This window comes from Meles meles, chromosome 4, assembly GCF_922984935.1.
Source record: "Meles meles chromosome 4, mMelMel3.1 paternal haplotype, whole genome shotgun sequence".
Taxonomy (NCBI): domain Eukaryota; kingdom Metazoa; phylum Chordata; class Mammalia; order Carnivora; family Mustelidae; genus Meles; species Meles meles.
Window position 1 is genome coordinate 54,793,812 of NC_060069.1, and position 20,960 is coordinate 54,814,771.

At 58.4% G+C, this 20,960-nt stretch overlaps 1 protein-coding gene across 1 annotated transcript; it reads right to left on the reverse strand.

Annotated features, from left to right (window-relative positions):
- Positions 1-882: 882 nt before the first annotated feature.
- On the reverse strand, positions 883-19,725 carry EPHB3 (EPH receptor B3). Its single transcript, XM_046003498.1, has 16 exons — positions 19,153-19,725; positions 10,718-10,782; positions 8,939-9,611; positions 6,811-6,966; positions 5,678-6,028; positions 5,403-5,527; positions 5,071-5,230; positions 4,878-4,986; positions 4,523-4,575; positions 3,349-3,471; positions 2,976-3,223; positions 2,255-2,470; positions 1,994-2,143; positions 1,708-1,901; positions 1,247-1,402; positions 883-1,141 (listed from the first exon to the last, which is right to left on the reverse strand). The coding sequence occupies exons 1-16, from the start codon at positions 19,265-19,267 to the stop codon at positions 1,033-1,035; spliced, it is 3,003 nt and encodes a 1,000-aa protein (XP_045859454.1). The 5' UTR covers positions 19,268-19,725; the 3' UTR covers positions 883-1,032.
- Positions 19,726-20,960: the final 1,235 nt, after the last annotated feature.

Consider the following 20,960-nt stretch of genomic DNA (forward strand, 5'->3'; position numbering starts at 1 on the left):
TGCCCCTGACCCCAGGAACACCTGGGCCTCAGCAGGAAGGACTCTGGGGCAGCTGGTTCTCCTGTTACCGCCCACTTCCCAGAATTAGATGCAATAAGGCTGAAGCACAAAAGGGAAGGTGAACCTAGAAAGGCCTGGATCTGGTCTCCCAAAGACTCCAAGGAATTCTGAAGGGGGCTGGCACTGAGGGACTGTGAATGCGAGGGCATGAGGGAATCCCGCCTTGGGAGGTGCAAAGAGAAGGGGCAAGAGAATCATCTTATTGCCTTTATTCCGCTGACGGCCCAGCTCGCCCCACTGCAGGGCACAGGGCCAAGCTTTTACACACTCACCCATGCTCTCTGTGCAGGCCAGTGCGTGCACAGACACACACACACACGCACACACACAAACACACTCACGTACACATCCAAACTCTGGCTCTGAGAGTCAGTCTCTGGGGGGCAAGGGGCTACTCCTCAGCCTGCCCCTGCCTGCCCTTTTATGACAGCACCAAGGGTGGGGGTGGGGCAGGGCCCTCAGCCCCCAGAACAAGTCCCTGTGCAAACTGGAGGCGCCAGCTGGCTTCAGGATGGGGTATCACATTTCCCCATTCCCGGAGTCCCCTCCTCCAGTTCCTGAGGGAGGGACTACTCTGCCTACCTGGGGGGCCAGACCCCTGCCAGGGCTGGGCCCTATAGAACCCAGGCTTATCCTCCACCTGACCCTACCAGGACCTCCAGCACTGAAGAAGAGCGAAGTCTGAGGTGCTGGGGATCCCCCACTGGAGAGCAGGAAGGCCTGGGCCCTTAGGGGCTTGGGGAGGGGTCATCACCCCCTCTCCTAATCCATCTTCAATATGAAGAGGTTTGGGGCACACTTCCTGGGGAGGGAACACAGGCCTGGAGGAGAAGTCCCAGTTTGGGCCTTCCCCAAACTTCCATCTTCTGGGCCACAGCCTAAGGCCAGGGATCCAAAAGTCCAAAAGTCCAGCCGGCTGGTCAGAGTCCCTGCACAGTCCTTGGGGGGCACCCACCCCGTAGGGGTCAGGTGTCAGACCTGCACGGGCAGTGTCTGGTTCATCTGCAGCCGCATGTCCTGGATACTGCTGAGGATCTTCTTCTGATGGCCAGCCAAGGTGACCCCGATCCGGAGCAGGTCTCTGCAGACGGACCAAGGGCACGGTCAGTCCTTCCCCTCCTGCCCCCGACTCGGGGCCCTGCTCAGCGCCCCCTGCCCAGCCCTTCCAAATCTGAGGCACACTCACTCTGCAGTCATCTGAGCCACTAGGTCAAAGGTCGCAAATCCCGCGCTGACAAAGCTCTCCTTGTAGCGCCCCATCTTGATGGCATCTAGCCAGTCACCAACCGTCGTAAAGGTCGTGTAATCCGGGACCGTGCGGTCCAGGAGGGGTTGTGACATGCTGTGGCGAGAAGAGAGACTCAGTGAATCCTAATGGCAAGGGAAGCAGGGGCAGGAGTAGGAACACAGGGCGCCTGGGTGGCTCAGTTGTTCAGGCATCTGACTCTTGATTTTGGCTCAGGTTATGATCTTGGGCTGGTGGGGTCAAGCCCTATGTAGGACTCTACGATCAGCAGGGAGTCTGCTTGGGATTCTCTCTTTCTCTCTCTCCCTCTGCCCTTCCCCCTGCTCACCCATGCTCTCTCTCTCTCAAACAAATAAATCAGTCTCCAGAAGCAGGGTGGGAATAGAGGCAGAGACACTGACCCAGACTGGGCACTGGCGATGACCTTGAGGCTGGCAGCATTGCGGATGAGCTTGTCCAGGGTGTTGACAATCTGGGAGAATTTAGGCCTGAGGTTCCGGTCCCGCACCCAGCAGTCCAGCATGAGCTGATGCAGGGCTGTGGGGCAGTCCATGGGTGGGGGCAGCCGGTAATCCTGCTCGACGGCATTGATGACCTGAGGCGAGAACAGGGAAACCTCGAGTGAGCCGCCACCTTGCTCCCCAGCTGACCCCCACCTACCCGGCCACTCTGGCTGGCCCTACTCACATCCTGGTTGCTCATGTCCCAGTAGGGTCGCTCTCCATAGCTCATGACCTCCCACATGACGATTCCATAGCTCCAGACATCACTAGCAGAGGTGAACTTCCGATAGGCTATGGCCTCTGGGGCAGTCCAGCGAATGGGGATCTTCCCGCCCTGGTGGGGGGGGCACACGCCCTTCACCCTGTGACTCGGGGCTGCTCCCCAGCCCCAAGCCCCTGCCTGGTTGGCCCCGCCCCCGGTCTCCCTCCCAGCTGCTTCCTGTACCAGGGAGCTGGTGTAGGTAGGATCGGAGGGATCATCCTCCAGGAAGCGGGAGAGGCCGAAGTCTGAGACTTTGCAGACCAGGTTGCTGTTGACCAGAATGTTGCGGGCGGCCAGGTCTCGGTGCACATAGTTCATCTCGGACAGGTACTTCATGCCGGCAGCAATGCCCCGAAGCATGCCCACCAGCTGAATGACTGTGAACTGTCCATCGTTGAGCTGGAAGCAACAAGTAGGCTCAGGTGGGCCCATCACCTCCCTACTGGCCCAGGGCCCTCCCTAGACCTTCATGCCCGCCCATCTCTGCCTCCACCTACCCTCTCTAAGTCCTCAGAGACCACGCCTCACCTATCCCTGTGACTATGTTCAGAGATCACTGGAAGTAAGCAGCCCACTGTGTGGCAGGTGTCTGTATACAACACCCCAATGAACCCCAGTAAGGATCCAAAGAACTCTCACCACTCATTTTATAACCAAGGCAGTTCAGACTCAGAGAGGTTAAGTAAAGCCTGAGGTCACACAGGCAGTAGTAGGCAGAGTCAGGACGAGAACTTCGGTCTTTCTGGCTCTGAGAACCTGGCTGCTCCCCTGCACCAGGCCACCTCAGTAAATAGTTGTAGACCTGAAGAGGGTAGGGTCTGTCTGGCCTTGCAGGAGGGGGTGGTCTGCCTGAAGCAGCTCCCTGGAGTAGGAGGGGGGAGAGGGGCTAGGGGCTGGCTCGTACCCGGAGGAAGGAGTCCAGGGCGCAGTTCTCCATGAACTCGGTGAGAATCATGACCGGCCGGCTTTTAGTGACCACGCCCTCTAGTCGGATTATGTTGGGGTGGTCAAACTGACCCATGATGGACGCCTCGCTGAGGAAGTCCCGCCGCTGCCTCTCGGTGTAGCCCACCTTCAGCGTCTTGATGGCCACGAACACCTCCCTGCGGCCGGGCTGTTTCAGCCGACCCCGGCACACTTCCCCAAATTCCCCTGCAGGGCAGAGGGCACAGGTAGGAAGTGGCTTCTGGGATTGGCCCTATATGCAGTGCATGCCGGCCCCTCCCTGGGGTAACTCCCCCCAGCCTCTCCTCCCCACTGTGCCCTAGGGGACTCACCAGCTCCAATCACCTCCTCGATCTTGACACAGGATACATCGATCTCCTTGGCAAACTCCCGCACAGCCTCATTAGGGTCCTCATAGGTAAAAGGGTCAATGTAAACCTTCATTCCAGGAGCAACTAGAAGAAGAAAAGGTGGGCATGAGAGGGGCCAGAGCTTTGGCCTGGGGTGGGGGACAGTGAGGGATACTGCACCTTCCCCGTCCCTGATGGGAACACATTTCACACCCTCCCTCCTAAGTCTGCTCCGTATTCCTCCCTGCTGGAGTCTCAACTCGCCCCTTCCCCACCCACTCACCGTTCCCTCCATGAGAACTAGTGACCATAAAGGCTAGACACCTAGGATTCTTATTCTTCTTTCTCCCTCATCCCTTATGTCAAAACATCTCTCGGATTCATCCCTCTCTCATTCCTACTGCCCCTGACCTTATCCAGGCCTTCAACACTCAGACTATTGCAATAGTCTCCCAGCTGGGCTCTCTGCCTCTGGACTTTTCCCACCAATCTATCCTGCATACCTGTCTCCCTAAAACAATACTCACATTGTATCACTCCCCAGCTTGAGAGCCTTTCAGATTACCTATGGTGGAGTCAAGTCCAAACTCCTCTGCCTGCGTTTCACGACCCTTCAAGGACTGGCCACAACCACCCAGCCTCACTCCCAGGCAGCTGCCAAACCAGTCTTCTCACTGCCCCCACAGTTGGGCACTCTCCCCACCCCACCCACTACCTTCCAGAGGCTCCTATAGCCAGGAATGCTCTCCCCCACCTCTCTAAACCCTGCTCAACCTGCCTGGCTCAACTCAGTCCAAGGCCACCTCCTCCAGGAAGGCTTCCTCTTTTCTGAACTCTTACCACCCTTTGTAACAGGAACACCCAGCTTAACACCAAACTGTTTTCTCATTTTTTTCTGTGTACATATCTTGTCTTTCTCCTAGGATTAGCTGCCTTTGAGGAAAGGGGTCACTTCTCATGCGTCTCTGGGGCTGGCAGGAGGGAGGTGGGGGCTCAGGAAAGGGCACTTGAGTGGAAGCAGGAAGGGCTATCCGGAATAGGAGTATAAGGGATGAAATCCCAGGCAGGGCAAAGGGTATCTCCAAGCAGTAACCACGGGAACTTGGGGGTGCAATGAGGGGTGGGGGGCAGGATCAGGATGAAGAAAGAAACTCACTGTATTGCTGCAGCTTCTCTGTATACTCCGAGTCAGAGCCGTGCCGCTGCTTCCTGGAGGGGGCGGGGTAGGGGGCAGCCTGAGACAAGCCCAACAGCTCCCTCTGTTCAGGGGACCCTTGGGCTCAGAGGAGGGGCAGGGCACGCTGGGGAGGACCTGGTGCCCCCTGGGTCTCTGGGCAAAGGGCTCAGTGGACTCAGTCCCCAAGGGGATCTGCCGGGGATCAGGCCAGGGGCTGGAGAGGGCCTCGGCAGCGAGGGTCTGGGCCCACCAAGGGCCTCTGTGGCACATGGGCTTTATGGTATTCCAGGGAAGCTCTTGCCAGCCCATGGCAGCAAGCCAGGCCCAGGAGTACCTGAGACAGACGACAGCGATGACCACGACAGCCACCACGAAGACCAGCCCAGCCGTGGCAGACCCCACGATGAGGGGAAGCTGTTCCTGGAGCTGCTGGGCACCAGAGCCTGGAGACCAGGAGGGAGGGGACTGGGTAAGTGGAGAAACGGAGAGTCTGAGGCAGGCGGGAACAGGAACAGTGGGGTACGTACCTCTCTCGCTTGTGGTCTCAAACTCAGCCGGACGGCTGTACTGCCCGTAGCCGGCCACGGTGCGGGCTCGCACCTGGACCACATAGCGGGCCTCGGGCCGCAGTCCGTCCAGCTGCACCGAGTTCTTCTGGCTGGTCACCGTGGAAGCAATGCCCTCACTCTGCGACACCAGGAGAGATGAAGCACCTCAGTGGCCCTGAGGCCCAGTAGCCACCCACCAGGGCCCACCTTTGGCTGCCTCAGTACCCAAACCTGGCTCCCCAGGGCCCCTGACACCATTTGGGGGTCCTCGTCTCACCCCAAGGCCTCCTCCTGCCCCTCAAGGCTCTGACCTTCTCAAAGTACTTCATCTCATAGTCCAGGATGACTCCATTGGGCCGCTCTGGGGGTGCCCAGGACAGGGTCAGGCTGCTGCCTGAACTGCTGTGGAGATGGAGTGTAGGCACTTCGGACGGGGCTGAGGGAAAATGGGGCGGGGGCTCACGACGGGCTCCCCAGGACCCGGTGCCCAGGAGACCCCCGGTGGTCCGCTGGCAGGCCCTGGGCAACCGAAGTTCTGTGTGGGAGGAAATGACCCGGGCCCTACCCTCCTGCGTCCCCTCCTCACCGGCTTGGTTGGTGGTGATATTCACGGCCGCATAGCGGGGGGGCAGAGGGCTCTTGCCCGAGACCCCGTTGACGGCCTGCACCTCGAAGGTGTAGCGTGTGTGAGCCAGCAGATGGCTGATGTGGACCCGGCGCTCAGTCAGGCCCAGCTGCCGAGGCACAAACTCCACATTGTCATCGCAGCGAGAGCAGGCTGAGGTGCCCCCAGCCCCGGGGCCCCCGCGGCACTTCTTGCAGATGACGTTGTATAGGAGGTCATCCCGGCCCCCCAGGTCCCGGGGCTCGCTCCACTCGAGGATCAGTGTGGTCTCATTCACGTTGGAGATCACACCCCGTGGGGGAGATGGCACCGCTGTAGGGAAGGTGGAAGGAGAGGGCAGTGAGCGAGGGCCCCAGCACTGCCCTCCCACTGGGAGTTCCTGTGTCCAGCGAGCGGTTTCCTATGGCCTTACTCTTGTCTCTGCTTTAATAAGCAGAAGGGCTTTCCTACACTTCTCCACTGGGAAGATTCGATTTAGCCTTCAAGGCCAAACTCGAGATGTCACCCCTTCTTGGAAGACTCCCTCAACTCTTCTCCTTCCCGTGCTCTGCACCCCCATAACACAATTCCTGGACATCCTTCCAGCCCGGCACTTAGCACATTATATGGTCTTTTATCTGTTTTTGCCTGTTTCTCCCACCAGGTCGCAAGCTCCTTTAGAATGGCGACTGTATCTTAGTCTCCTCCGCATCCCTGGGCACCTGGCACAACGTCTGATACCAAAGACCAGAGCAGGGAGAAAGCAGGGCACTAGGCTGCCCCACGGACGTGAGGCCCCCTCCACGGTTGGGGTTGGGCCAGGAGAACAGCAGTTCTACACAGCGGAAGGAGGGAGGGGCCACAGGCCCCAGTGGCTCCGGATGCCTGGCTAGGAGCTAGTGGGTGCTTACTCGGTGTTGGTGGAAAGGCTGAGCCGGCTGACCTAGACTCTGGCTCAGGGCCAGTCGCTTCTCAGCTGCACCATGCTGCACACCACATAGAACCTCCCCAAGCCTCAGCTTCCCTGTCTGAAAAGTGGCTCTTCACAGCAACCGTCTTGGCCCCCCCGAGGGAAGGCCTGCAGCAAGGCCGAGTGAGGCCACAAGTTCGCTTACTGGTACAGGCACTGTCTGCAGAGTCCGAATCCGCTCGGTAGAAGTTACTGTGGCAGGTGCAGATGCTGGCTGCCGGCGAGGTGGTGCGGCTATTGGGGGGGCAGGGGAGGCAGGGCCCCTCTCCCTGCTTCGCCTTGTAACTCCCAGGGGGACAGGCTGCGGGGTAGAAGACGATGGATGTGCTCTTCAGATCAGTGAGAATCTAGCCCTGCCCCAGCACAGCTCCTGGCTCCTCCACCTCCCAGACAGTGGGGGCTCTGCTGGGATTGCCTAACCCCGGTGCGGCTACAAAAGGCCCTTTTGCCCCATGCAAACCCCACGTCAGCGGATTCCTCCCCGCCCCGGGCCCCCACCCCTACCCCGGGGCCTCACGGGCAAAGACGTCAGCCCCATCACCTGGGCAGCCTGGACTTGTCGAGGCACGGGAGAGGGAAGGAAGAGGAGGGTGGGGAAGAGACCACTGGCAGGCTAGTAGCACCCTCTACTCTGCCAGTTTGCCCCCAGCCCTCCAGAAACTTGAGAAAAATCACCCCTCGGACCCTCACGGCCACCCCAGAACAGCCAGAGGTGGGGCCTTGTTCCCAGGACCAGCCTCCCTCCCCACCCACCAGGAGCAGGGGAGCAGCTCCTTCCTGCCCTTGGGCAGGGGTGGGGGCTGAGGAGGGGTGTGAAAAGGGGAAAAAGACAGCAGGCAGGAAGGCTGGGGTCACCAGGAGTTCAGAGGCCTCAAAGCATCCACAAGGGGCATCCCAGGACACAAAGCAAGGCCAGAGCTGAGCGCCTGAACATCCCTTCTCCTCAGTGTCCTCTCTTGCCATCTACACTAAGGCCCCCGGTGCTCAGCTGTGGGGTTCTGCATATCTCTGACAGCCGTATAATTTATTATTCAAACTGGAATATTTTGAGAGTGAAAGGGGCTGCTAAGAATAATCATGTGATCATGAGCATAAGCCAGGACGACCCCAGACACATGAAAGCGTATGGTCACTCTAACCACACAACTGGCCCAGGGGAGGTCCTCCAGAGTGTGGAGTGCCCAGACTTGGGGCTGTGCTCTTCTCCAGGGGTACATCTCCCCTCACTAAGGTGATGTTCACCCAAGCTCTTTTGAGCCAGTGGGGGAGGGGGCAGAGGCCAGGCCAGGCCAGTTGCTATGGGAACCAGCATGCATTTCCTGCCAGGGACCTGCAGAGTGTTAGCCCCTCTTCAGGCTGTCAGGCTCATCACCCCCACCCCCTTTCTCCACTTAGGAAGAGGAAGTCTGGGGCAGGCTCCCATAGAGAAGTGGAGAGGGGCCGGGCAAGGCACTATTCACCTTGCCATGACAACACCCCACGCAGGGCCTCCTAGCCAGCCCCCACCCCTGCAAGTGCCAAGGCAGAAGGGATAGAAGGCAAGGCCCTCAGCATCTTGCCCTGCACAGCAGAGCCCTGGACGAGGCCTGGACAAAGCCGGAGCCCCAGCTCCCCCATTTCCTGCTCTGATACCTTGACTGTTGTTGTTGTCAGAGACCCTGTGTCCTTACTGGTGGCACTGGGGAGATAACTGGACTCTACCTTATGAGATTGTGATGAGACTCAAATGAGAGCCCTTTGTGACTGGGTTTTTATAGCTAGAAGTCTAGTATGCTGTAAGGTCTTAGCAGTCTTGGCAAGCCACTGCAAACAAGCCTCCTAATCTCCTCCTGTATGAAGTAAGGACAAGAGAATCCCTGTCCCCCACACATCCCCAGGTTCCCGAGAGAGTCACGGCTGACACTTGGGTGGTGATGGTGTTGCCATGTACCAGGCACTGTTCCAAGAACTTCACACGCATCAACTCACTTAAGACCCCTGTGAGTCCACAGAGGAATCACCACTATGGTCCCCATCTAGCACATGAGGAAACCAAGGTTCGAAGAGTAAGTAACCTGCCCAAAGTTCCAGCAGTTCTAAGACACAGAGTCAGGACTCCGACTTCAGGGACCGGGCCCCTAACCTCTGTGCTGTCAACTCGGCCTCTCGAGGAGGAGATGAGCCACTAAGGTAAAAGGGCCAAGCGGGAGTGCCCATAGCTCTGGGGCCCAGTTGGTACGTGGCTTGGGCCCCAGTACCCCCCTCCCCCATCCCCCAAGCCAGTCCCCACTCACGGCGGCACTGGGAGTCCTTGGCAGCTGGCTCGTGGCCGGCGGCACAGGTGCAGGCACCCACAGGCACCATCCACTCCCCGTCGCCGTTGCAGTAAAGCTTGAGCGGCACAGACACCTCCACAGCATTGGCAACGCACGTGCCGGGGGCGATGACGAGAGAGGTGGGCTCGGCCCCTGTGAGGGTCTCGGGGAAAAGGGCGAAGCCTGCGGTGGTGGACGCACACTTCTTGTAGAAGGCACGCACGGAGATGAGTGACATGCAGGCGCCCTGGTCCTGGAAGGCCAAGTAGAAGCCGGCCTTGGAGAGCGGCCCGAAGCTTCGCACCTTGGTGTTGACGCGGCCGGTTTCAAGCCGCGAGAAGCTCTCGTCAGGCGCGATGGTGTCCACCTTCACGTAGGGGTTCTCCATCCAGAAGGGCGAGGAGGCCGAGGCCACATCGCTGTCAGCCTCGTAGTAGAAGAGGTTGAAGGTCTCTTTGCAGGAGCCAGGGATGTTGGGGATGCTGTTGCAGTCACGCACGGTGAACTTGAGCTCCACGTAGACGCGCTGCACCTCCCGCCGCCAGATGAAGCCCGTGCGAAGCCAGTTGTTCTGGCTGGACTCCCGCACGTTGCACACCTGGTATGTGCGGATGGGGTTCATGGCCTCATCGTAGCCACTCACCTCTTCCCACTGTGCAGGGACCAAGCGAAAAGGACAGAATGAGTGCCAGGTGCCTACGCCATGCCCAGATGCGTATTTGCTTCACAGAGATGCGTCTGTGGTGAACTGGCCTGAGCATGCAGGCTACACGGGTCCAAATCTCAGTCCCTGCTCAGTGACTATGGGTCAAGTCACTTAACCTCCCCGTACCACTGTTTCCCCATCTGTAACATGGCGAGAATGAAGACGTATGAGGACTAAGGGACTTCACCTGAATAAAGAACTGAGAACATTTGATAAGGACTATGGGACTATCAGCTATGATATTTGTTATCTTTATGCCTCAGTTTTGCTGTCTATTAAGTAGGGCTGATTAGATGTAAATGACGTGGTAGGGAATCAAATCAGGTTAACATATAAAATGGGCCTGTGACAATGTCCCATACAGAGCACACGTTCAATAAACACGGGCTGTCACCACCACATTTAACCTTCACTGCAACCCCATGAGAAGGTATATCCGTTGTCCCCATTCTACAGAAGAGGGAGCCAAGACTCTCCGAAGCAGAGACTTGCCCAAGGTCACACAGTCAGGTCTGATGAATGAGAGCCTGGAATGTCATCCCACCCCAGGGTTTCAGAACTTAGGGGGGGTAATTAGAATATTTTAGAAATGTCAGAACTACAGGAATTTAACCGCTAAGAAATGGAAGCCCAGAAAAGTAAACTGCCTTGCTAAAAGTCACAAAGCAAGTTAAAGATCTGGAGCCAAGGTTTCCTGGTCCCCAAGCCAGTGACCTACCCAGGGACCCAGGAAGGAGGGAGATGGTTGAAGACAAGCAAAGCACTGTCAGCCAGGAGAGGGATGGTGACAGGCTGAAGGCTGGCTGAGGGGTGGGCAGAGGGAGAATAGGACAAAGACGGTGTGTGGGGGGAGGAGGACACAGACAGACTGAAAGCTGAAAGTGTGAGAAACACCCAAAGGCAAAGAAGGAAGGTGACAGGTGCAGAAGACAGGAAACTGATAGGCATGGGGGCAGAGGCAGCCCTTCTCCAGCCCTGGTGAGGCAAGGGGAATGAACACTGGTGGAGGAAGTAGCCCCTGACACTCATGGGAGATGGTGGGGAAGGCTTACCCCACTTTCTGGATGAGATGTCCATGCCAACTCTGATGTCACCCACTTTGTGTCCATGAGGGTTTCTGGGGAGAAAGAGAAGAACAGAGGTCAGAGGCCATGCTCAGGGTGGGGAGAAGGAGGTTGTCCAAGAAAGGCCAGGACACCAGAAAGTGATTCCCACCAGGCACCACCCCATCCCACCCCACCTCCAAGTCCTCGAAGCTCTCAGCCACTCTGCCCTGGAGAAGAGCCTGCAGCCACATCCCAGAAACTTCAGACACCAAAGATCTGAGCCGTCAGGTCATTGGAGATGGGTGTCTACTACTGACCCCAGCCGGGGTCATAGAGGCAAAAGCCAGGCCGAGTTCACACACCTATAGGCTCGGCTAATCTCCACACAAAGGGGTAGCAGGCCCTTTATCCTGGAACAAAGGACCCTGTGCTTCAGAGCCTGCTGCCCAGGCCTCCCCTGACTCCATTCCCAACACAAAGTCCTGGCACCACACATGCCCAGGGGAAGGGGTGGGTAGTTACAGGGCAGAGCCTGATCCCAGCCGGCCTCCCACTCAACCACCTCTGAGGGATGGGGCACGGATACTCTCTGAGGCTGGGCTGAGGGCCACCAAGATCCAGACCAGCGCCTCAAGAGCTAATTCAGTTCTTGTCACGGTCCTTGGATAAAGGTGCTGTCGGTACACCCCTTTTATAGGTGAGAAAACTGAGGCTCAGATAAAGTCAATATATGGCCTAAGGTAAAACTGCTAGGACTTGGGGTAAAGGGTTGAAAGGTAGCTGACTTGATAGCTAACCACTTAACCAGAGCACTCTGACTGCAGTGTGAAGGGAAGAAGAGAGAAAGGAAGAACGGAGAAAGCCTAGAAAGCTATGTAATCTTTAAGTCCCAACCGAGCTCTCAGCCACCCTGCCCTGGAGAAGAGCCTGCAGCCACATCTCTAGAAATGTTAGACACCAAAGATTTGAGACATCAGGTCGGCCTCCTCCAGGAAGCCTTCCCTGAACCGCCAAATTAAGGTTAGAGGCCTCTGTGCATCCAGGGCCAGGAGCCTTGTCACAGTACCAATCCTGTTCCAAGCTTCAGTTTCTCATCTGTTTCCCGCTGCTCAGCCATAGGAGGGGCCCATTAATGTTTCTGACATAAACTCAATCCCCGAGGAATCGGGTTCTGGGTTCTGGCTAGACAACTCTGCTCTCTGAAAACAGAGGGACGCCAACTCCTTTCTTAGAGCCTGGGAGACTTCTCCTCTGCCCTGAGCTGGAAGAGGGCAGGTTGGGGCTGCCCAGGAGGAGAAAGACCCAAACCCCACAGATTCCAGGCTTATGGCCTTCACTGATTTCCTGCGCTCTGGGTCTGAGCTGAGGATGGCGGGTGAGGTGATTGTGGCCCCAGACCCTCATGCAGGGCCAAGTGGGGGGGAGGCTCCCTCCTCTTCCATCGGAGGTGGCTGGTCCCTGGAGGACCCAGCTGCAGGGTGAGCCATCCCAGCCTCATAGGTCGGTGGTCCAAGAGACCTCTCTGGCAGACAAACAGACACACACAGACATCTGGCAGGGGGCTACAGGAGGCAAGGAAAGATGGGAAGAAGCAGGGGCCCAGAGCCAGGCAGGGAGAGAGGTGGTGGGGCAGGAGCCTCGCCAAGGTGGGTGGCTCAGAGCTGGAAGGATGTACAGAGCCACTGGCTAGGACCAGACAGTGCGGTGACCAGTTGAGGACTACAGAAGACGGTGAGGTGGAGAGACAAGGAGGCCCGAGGAGACAGAGATGAAGAGGGAGGTTTCCAAGTAGCCTCTTCCTCAGCCAGCAGCCCAGAGCGTTCCGGTCCCTGGAGTCAGTAGAGCCAAGGGCACCCCCTCCCCCCACAAGCCAGCCAGCCAGCCAGTCCGCCTGCTTGTCTGCCCGCTGCCCGCCACCCGCCCGCCTGAGCAGGCAGGGGCTCCCACCGCTCCCTCAAGCTGCCTCCCTCCTCCCTCTCCCTCACTTCCTTCTGCTCAGCCTGTGCCAAACCCATCTGGAACTGTTTAAACCCAAATATTCAGCCCCCTCCCCCCTCCAGTCAGATTCCTCCACAGTTTAAAACAAGCCCTGTGCTGGCTCTGAGAGGACGTGGGGCTCTGAGGGGTGGGAGGGGATGGTGGGGAGGGGGAAGGGAGGGGGGAGGCAGGGGTGGAGGGAGGCTCTTCATTTCTGTTTAATTTCTGGGGAGCGGGAGAGGGAGGGGGCGGGGAGCGGGAGAGGGAGGGGGCGGGGATCGGCCCTTGGCCATCGCTCAGCCTTGGCCATCGCTCAATCTCGGCACATTTTTCCCATTAATGAGGAGAGGACTTGGATTTCGAGTCATGTGTACCCGAGGAAGGGCTCCGGTCACCCTGGTGGGGAGGGGGCTTGCTCTCTGGGGAAGGGGAGGGGACTGTTCCCTTCAGTAAGAGGGAGACCCTGAGGTGCCTGTGTCCCAGCCTCAGGAAGGGCACAGAGGGGTACCAGAATCCATCTGTGTGGCATTGGGAGGGTCCGACCCAACCCAACAGAGTCCACCTTTCCTCGGCTACCTGTGTGCTGCACACGCGTACGCGGACGCGAGCGGGGGTGAAGTATATGAGGTACCGGGGGTAAGGACAAGAGAGGGCTGAAAGAGCAATCTCCAAACTCCCCAGCTGCCAATTGCACCCCCATCCTCCTCTGTCCCCCATGTGGCTGCTGGAGGGAAACCAGAAGGCCGGCAGCCACTCTCTGGTACCGGGCTCTGTCAGGCCAGAAACCCCACCAGCCCTTCCAGAGTGAGGAGAGGAGGAGACAGCAGGCCTGGGGGCTTTCCAGGATGGAGCTTCAATGTGCAGAAGTAAACCAGCACCCCTTTCGGGTTTCCAAAGGGCCACAGAGAACGGACACGTGGCGCAAATCACACACACAAGCACTCCCCAGTTCTCCATGGCTGGGCTCATTCTCTGCGGTGGGGGCCAAAGAATGACAGGTCAACACATGTGGTGGACAAAACACACAAAGCCACAGCCGCCTGCAAACACACACACACACACACACACACACACACACACACACACACACACAGCTTCATACTCAGGCATGGTCTGTCTTTTTCAGACACACAGACGCATATGGTACAAACAGATCTGTCTTCCTCAGACACTCACATATAATGAAGCCCCCCTTTACACAGATTTGGTTTGCCTTAGGCAAACACTCACTCTTACAGTCTTCACGTGTACGGATTTCCAGAGACATCTGCGTACGGAGGGCACGCACACCGAACGGTGCGTTCTCCTTACACACCCAACTGCACACGATTGCCAGCCTTGAATCACAGTCTTGAGTGTAGTCAAGTGCAAACGCAAACACCAGCTTCTCCATACAGACGCGATGACGTGCTCTCACACAGCCACACATGAGCCTGGGCTGCATACTCATACGTGCCCCGGGAGCGCGCAGACAGCGCTGAGGTCAGCACCTACAGTTTGGATAAAGCCTCCAAGGCCCATCCTCCACGCACATGCAATACACACACACACACACACACACACACACACACACACACACACACTACAAGCATGTTCTTTCTGTGAGCTGAGTCTCCAGGTGGGGTGGAAGAAGGGCCAGGAGAAGGCAGTGTCTGCTAAGAAGGCAGAGGGACTGGACCAGTCTTGGCCAGAGGTGCAGGGAAGGAGCAAACCCCAGACCTGCTTCCTGTGGCCCTGGCCCAGGCGGGAGCTGCCACCAGTCCCAGTCACAAGGCTGGGGGCAGGGCAGGGGCATGAAGATGGTTCTGGGTGTGGCTGGGTGTGGCCTCCCCAGGTACCGCCCTGCCAGCACAATGGCACTGTCCCCAGCACCGAGCCCCTGGGGGGGGGGGCGGGCATCGCGAAGAGACTTAGCCCCAGGAGCTTTGGGCAACCCTTCCATACATACGTTGGGTACCCAGCAAGAGAAGAGTATCATGGGCCCCCAGTCTGTGTCTGATGGCCTCCCTGGGCTGCCCAGGTGTAGCTGGGAACCAGCCACCAATCCCGGTAAAGGGCCAAGTCCACACAGCTTTATGGGGCTGCTAGACCCCACAGTACCCCAAGTCACACAGAACATACTGCTCTGGGTCAGTCAGATCCAGAAAATCAAAAAACCCCGAGACAAAAGCAAGAAGCCCAAGCTTCAGATGAGGGACTTGATGGCAGTGGGGAAGGTCATGCTCCTGGGCAGGTGGACAGAGGGGCAGAGTCTGGACAAGGAGACGCATAGCCTTGCCTGCGAAGAGAGGGAGAAAACCCCATGCCAGCCCTGAGTTTGTCCCCCTCCTCCTTGAGGGGCTCCCCACCTCGGCCAACCAATCCAAGGGATCTGTCCCATCTTCTCCCTGCTTGCCCCTACCCTATTATGTCAGCAGACATACATGGGTGTACCAAGCCGCACACTCAGGGTGGTCAGCCTGAGGAAGAAGGGAGCCTGGGTTGGGGGGAGGGTTGCTATGGGACCTAAAAAAGCCTAACTCACCCCAAGTTACCTCTCCCTTTCTCTGCCCATGGCCCTCAATGCTGGGATGGAGGGGAGGGGAGCATCTCAAAACAGAGACCACATTTTGTTTTCCATTCCTCCCCTCAGATTGTGGGGATTTATAATTAAATAAACCTGAGAGGGAGAAGGGAGGAGAAAGCACAGAGCAAGGAGCCCAGATGCCTCCATGTTAGTCCATGCCCCCACCCTAGCCCTGGTCTTGTCAGCCAGCCAGCTGGGACCCGGGACATATGGACAGCTAGCCCTCCACCGGCATCCCAGCGACAGTGGGTCTGGCCAGGGGCCTGGGGGCAGGAGGCAAGAGGACATCTGGGGCCAGGGAAGCCCCCAGGGGCAGGGGGCCTCTCCCACCGCATCAGGTGCCCAGCTGTACCCAGTCTCCCCCCCCCCCAACCTCCCCAGCTGCCCAATCCCGACAAACCAGTTTGACTCAGCACAACAGGCAGGACTACAATTTTCAAACTATGCAGGCCTGGTGATTCAGCCTCTTCATGCTGTTTAATTAGTGTAAGGCCGGGTGGCGGAGGCCTTGCCTTGCCCACGGCAGCTTAGGCTCTAGCTCCCTGCTGCTGAGGCCACAGAGCTGGTGGCGGCAGCAGCTCTGGCTGAAGGGAAGGCAGTGACAAGCAAACTGGTTCCCCCAAATACCTGCCACTGTCCTTCAGCAGCTGCTCTGAGGTGCCTGCTCGTGACAGACAGGGATGGGGTGGGGGCCGCCAGAGGTGACTCGACGAGTAAGCCAGCCCCAGAAATCCCAGGCCTGGCATCCCCTCTCAGGGAGCACCTCCTCGGGGGTCACCACTGCCGCCTCTGAGAGAGAGAGGGACACACATGCTACCTCCTTCCCTTGCACCCCATGTGCTCCGCGGCGGTCCCCACCTCTCACACCTGGCAACCAGGTCTCCCCCTCAAAACGGTAGGCTCTCAGCAGACCTCTCCCCGGTCCCACGTGTAAGTGTCCCACGAACCAGACATCCTTCCCCCTCCCACGCCTGTTCCTGGTCTGCTCGCCTTCCGGTTCGTGGTCCTGGAGCGGAGAAGGATCTTGGCTTGGGGGACTGGGAGACGCTACTCGAAGGGAGAGTAGGCAACAAGGTGGCCCCATTTCCCTATGACTAAGGGTAAATCTGAGGGCAAAATCGGTGTGTGTTTGCATGGGGAGGGAAGCAATCAGAGGGCAAGGGGAGGGGAGTTTCTTCAACCAAGGAGGACAAGAAAGGACCCTGGCTCCATCCTCACAGAAAACTGATGAGGTCCTTGGATGCAGCCTTGGGAGACCCCAAGTGTGTAGGAAGAGCAACCAGGTGCTAGACAGCACCTAACCGGGGCATCCATGATGAAACAGTACGCATAACTCAGGACTCCTGGCTCTAAGTATAAAGGCCCCCAGATGTGGAGAGCCAAAAGGCTCCCCTAGGCCCAGAGCAAACCAAATCCTGGCAAAGCCAAATGGAAGGCTGGAGCCTACACCCCCTGCCTGTAAAACTTGGGAGTAGGAAAGCTCCTAACTAGCCCTGCCCGGTGGCCCTAGCCCAGGACCACCAAGTCTTCCCACCTCACCCTTCAAGCTCCACACATGGCTGGGGGATGGGCTGGACAAAGACAGCTGCCCCGGACCCAGCTCTCATCCCATCCCAATCCCATTGCTCCCAGAGCTGAAGGGAGATGGAAGAGGGCGACAACTTGTTCTTCAGATCAACCTTCCCCCGTCACCCCCCACCCCTTCCTCTAACCTCTCTCCAGCAGGTAAGGCACACACCAGCTTCACTTCTGCCCCTCCTCAGGGGGCAGACCCCAGGATAATGATAATAGCTGTGTGCTAAGTACACACAGTAAGGACTCAGTCTTCACTATGACTCTAGGATAGTGGGTACTACCACTATTGCATCTCAATATGAGGGAGAACTGAATGGGGAGGCATACTTCTGTGTGGGGCCCCATGTCCCAGAGCATCTCTTTTTCCTTTCATTCTCGAGCACACACACTGAAAACCCTAAGGTCTGAGGTATGGCAGAAGTAAAGGAACTGGTAAAAGCCACACACGGAAGGCACTGCTACTTCCTAGGGGCACCCCACACTGGTCTGGCCTCCCAGCCACCACCTACCCAGTCAGGGAGTAGCCCCAAACACAGCTCGGGTGAGGGGATAGGAGGAACAAAGTTGGGGCCCTGCTGCCCGCTCTTTCCTGTGCTGCTACTGCTCTTGGGCCCTCTGGTCAGCCCAGTCAGTCCCTCAGCTCCTCGGCCCCAAGGCCTGGATGCCAAGCTCCCAGCTATGGCCTGCCCTTGAGGGTCTAGCAGATTGTGAGGGTTGCAGAGGAGGAAGAAAGGAAGGAAGGAGTGAGCCTCTTCAGGCAGTCCTTGCTCCCCTGACCCAAACCACACCCCCTCCACCCCACTGTCAGCAGCAGCACCCACCACACCTGACAAGGAGGGCCCCGCGCCTAGCACACACACAGCCCCATAAGCACCTGTGCCTGTGTGGCCCCTCCTGGGTTAAAACACAGAGACACAGACCTGGGAACTCCAACAGGCTCCCTGGCTCACACCCTTGAGGCAATCAACAACAAAGCCCCATACTGGTTTCTCACGCCTGAGATCCTATCACACACATGTGGGCGAGACCTCAGTGTGTCTGCCGGGATTTGCATGTGTCCACCCGTGTGAATCGGCCTGTCAGCGCCGGTGGGCTCCGAGATAAAAGGGGCTGGGGGTTTGTAGGAACGTTTCCCAGAGAGAAAACTGGAAAGCACCAGAAGATGCCTTTCTCTCGGAACTGTGCTCTTTCTTCCTTCCAACCTTTAAGTTTACCAATTGTGAACAAACAAACCAAGTTACACAGAATTCCCATTTTTGTTCCTGTACTAAGAAAGTGACTAGATGTGCTGTTAAAGACCCCAAAACTAAGTACTGTCTATATTCCAGTGTCCCCCAAATTTCTGTGGTGTCCTATCCTCCAGATTAAGGTCTTCTCTCCTTTAATGGCTCCAAAATTTTAGGAAACCCTGTGTGTGTGCGTGTGTCTATTGTCTGTGACCAATGTCAGTGCCTCTCTCTCCTGCAGGCTCGTGTCAAGTGGCCACATGTGTGTGAGCTCTCCCACCACGGCCAACAGCATCCTGTTCCCCCAAGTACAATCGTTTGGAAGTTGGAGCTACCCGCTCAGCACCCGTCTGGATCGGTTTCACACAACCTACTGAGGAACTCGGCCTTTCCCCACCGCCAAATGGGGCAAACCCCTGAACTTCGGGGGTCCAACGGAAACCCGAGCACTCGCATGTCCTGCTAGAAGGCGGAGAGCCGCAGCACAGCGCGCACTGCCCGTGCAGGCAGCACCTCGTGTGTAACTGCCGCTCCATAAACCATAAACAATAACAGGCCCCCGCCTCTCCACCCCCGCAGCCATCCCCTGACAAAGCAGAGTGCATGCACTCACACCTCTCACAGTCGACTCCCACGGGTTCCTAACCAACGCCGCCCCCCAACCTAGGAATCCCGCTTCTCCCCCACCCGCCACAGCTTCTCGGCAGCCTCGGAGGCCCCCCGCCTCGCCCGGTGGGTCGCCCACACTTCCTCGCCTCCCGGGGCAGCTGAGGGCTCCGCTCCTCTGCGGTGAGTGCGGGCTTCTCCCCTATGAGCTCACAGCGGTGCTATGACTTTCGGGGACGCTCAACCCGAGTCGAGCTGCCCGAGATCCACACCCCACGTACCGCGGGCCTCGGGGCCAGCTGGAGCCTGCGAGGCGGCTCCGGGGGCATCCTCCCCACCCCATCCTCCGGCCCCCGGAGCTGCGCGGGTGACGGAACCTCCTCCGACGTGCGCCCAGCCCGCATCTGACACCCACCGCGGGTCCTCTCCGGCCTACGCTCGGGAGACCCCGGCCACCGTAAGCCTCGGACGCGCCCCCCGACGCCGCTCACCTTCCAGCGCCCGGCAGCCGGCGGGCAGCAGCAGCGGCAGCAGCAGCAGCGGAGGGAGCAGCGGCAGGAGCCCCGGCGGCGGCGGCGGTGGCGGCGGCGGGCGGGCTCGGGCCATGGCCGGGGCGGGCTCCGGGAGCCGAGCCGGGCCGCGCCGGGCCGCGCCGGCGGGGCTGCGGGCACCCGGGGAAGGGTCCGCTTCGCGGGCTCCGAGGAACGCTCGCGTATAGTCCCAGGAGATCCGGGCAAGGAGAGGGTGCGATCCAGGCGGGCGGCTCCGAGACTGAGGCGGCGGATGCAGGCAGGTCGGACCCGCGGGAATCTGGACGGACCGGTCCAGGAGGATCCCGGGCGCTGGAGAGCTCGGAGCCGGAGAACTCCGGGAGGCGGGCCGGGGCGGGAGGGCGCAAGTGGTGGTAGTTCGGGGGCACAGTTATCCGGGGTCTGCCGCGGGCCCGACTCGAATCCGGGGCTCCGGGTGCGCGCGCCGTCCGGGGTCCGAGCAAGGTTCTTGCTGCGCCGCTCACGTACTCACTTCTGCTGTCCCCAGCGCCCGCGCTGCCGCTCTGGGCGAGAGGGGCGGGACCGACCTCCTGCCTGTCAGCGCCTCGGCCCCGCCCCTAGCCGCGGGCCGCCCACTCACAGACCGCCAGGAGCGCCGCTTCGGTCTCGGGAGCTCTCCGCTGGAGTTCAGTTGGCGGCGCCTCCATCAGGCCCACTTTCAGGGTCTCCGAAGCCTGGAGTGGGCGGGGCCAATAAAAAGATGAATTAGATTGGGCGGAGCGATGCTGTCAATCAGACGGAAACCCCGCCTCCTGTTTTCCATTGGCCTTTAGTAACCGAACCGGAGTCTGAAGAGGGGCCGGTCACATACGACGAGCTGCGGGCGCCCCCCTGTGGCCCGTACGCTCCCAGGGACGCCCCCACGTGGCTATCTTTTCTCCAGGCGCCTCCAGACCCTAACCTGGAGTTTAGGCACTTCAAGGGGGGGCCTATCCGCAACACATCCTGCGACCAGGGCCTTCTGCTCTTTTATTCATTCATTCAATCATTCATTCATTCATTCATTCATTCAGCCGTTCTTTGAGCGTAGACTCTATTACTGCTGGTGCTACAGCAATCGACAGAGGTCTGTGTTCTCTTGGAGCGAGCTTAGTGGTGGAGGCGGGCATGAAGTCATCCCAGCAGAACATAAGACAGAGTTGCCAGAGCACGTGTGAGGGGGATAGCTATGTCTGGCCCTTAGTGAAGGACATTTCAGCTGAAACATGAAAGATGAGTAGTAGGTGAAGGATGTGTGTTTGGAGACAGGGTCAGGATGGGGTGGCTGTTTCAGACACCGCAAATACACTTTGTGCGACGTCCCGGCGGCAAGAGAAACTGATATTCACTAGAGGAATCTGAAACAAGTTCAGAATATCCTGAGTGTAGGGTTAGAGTCTGAAAGGAGGCTTAGAAGTAGGTGTAGAGGGCCAGAGGAATTGTTTTCAGACTCATGAGGCATTCTTGAGAGCTGGAGCTTGAAGCAAAGGCTTTGCCTTACCCGTTTAGCGTGGCTGCCCTGGGAAGTAAGAATGGGGGAGGCAAGGGTAGAAACAAGGTGCTAGAGAGGGAGCTGTGCAATAGCCAGGTAGAGGAATGTGCTGGTTTGAACTAGCGTAGAGACTGTGGGGATAGAGAAAAGTGGGCAGGTCTAAGGTGTTTTAGGAGGTAGGATTCATGAGATTTGTGACTGAGTGGTTGAGAGGTACATGGTGGATGGAGCCATGATGGAGAATCCCCGGGGGTTTCTGGATTGACAATGAACTTCT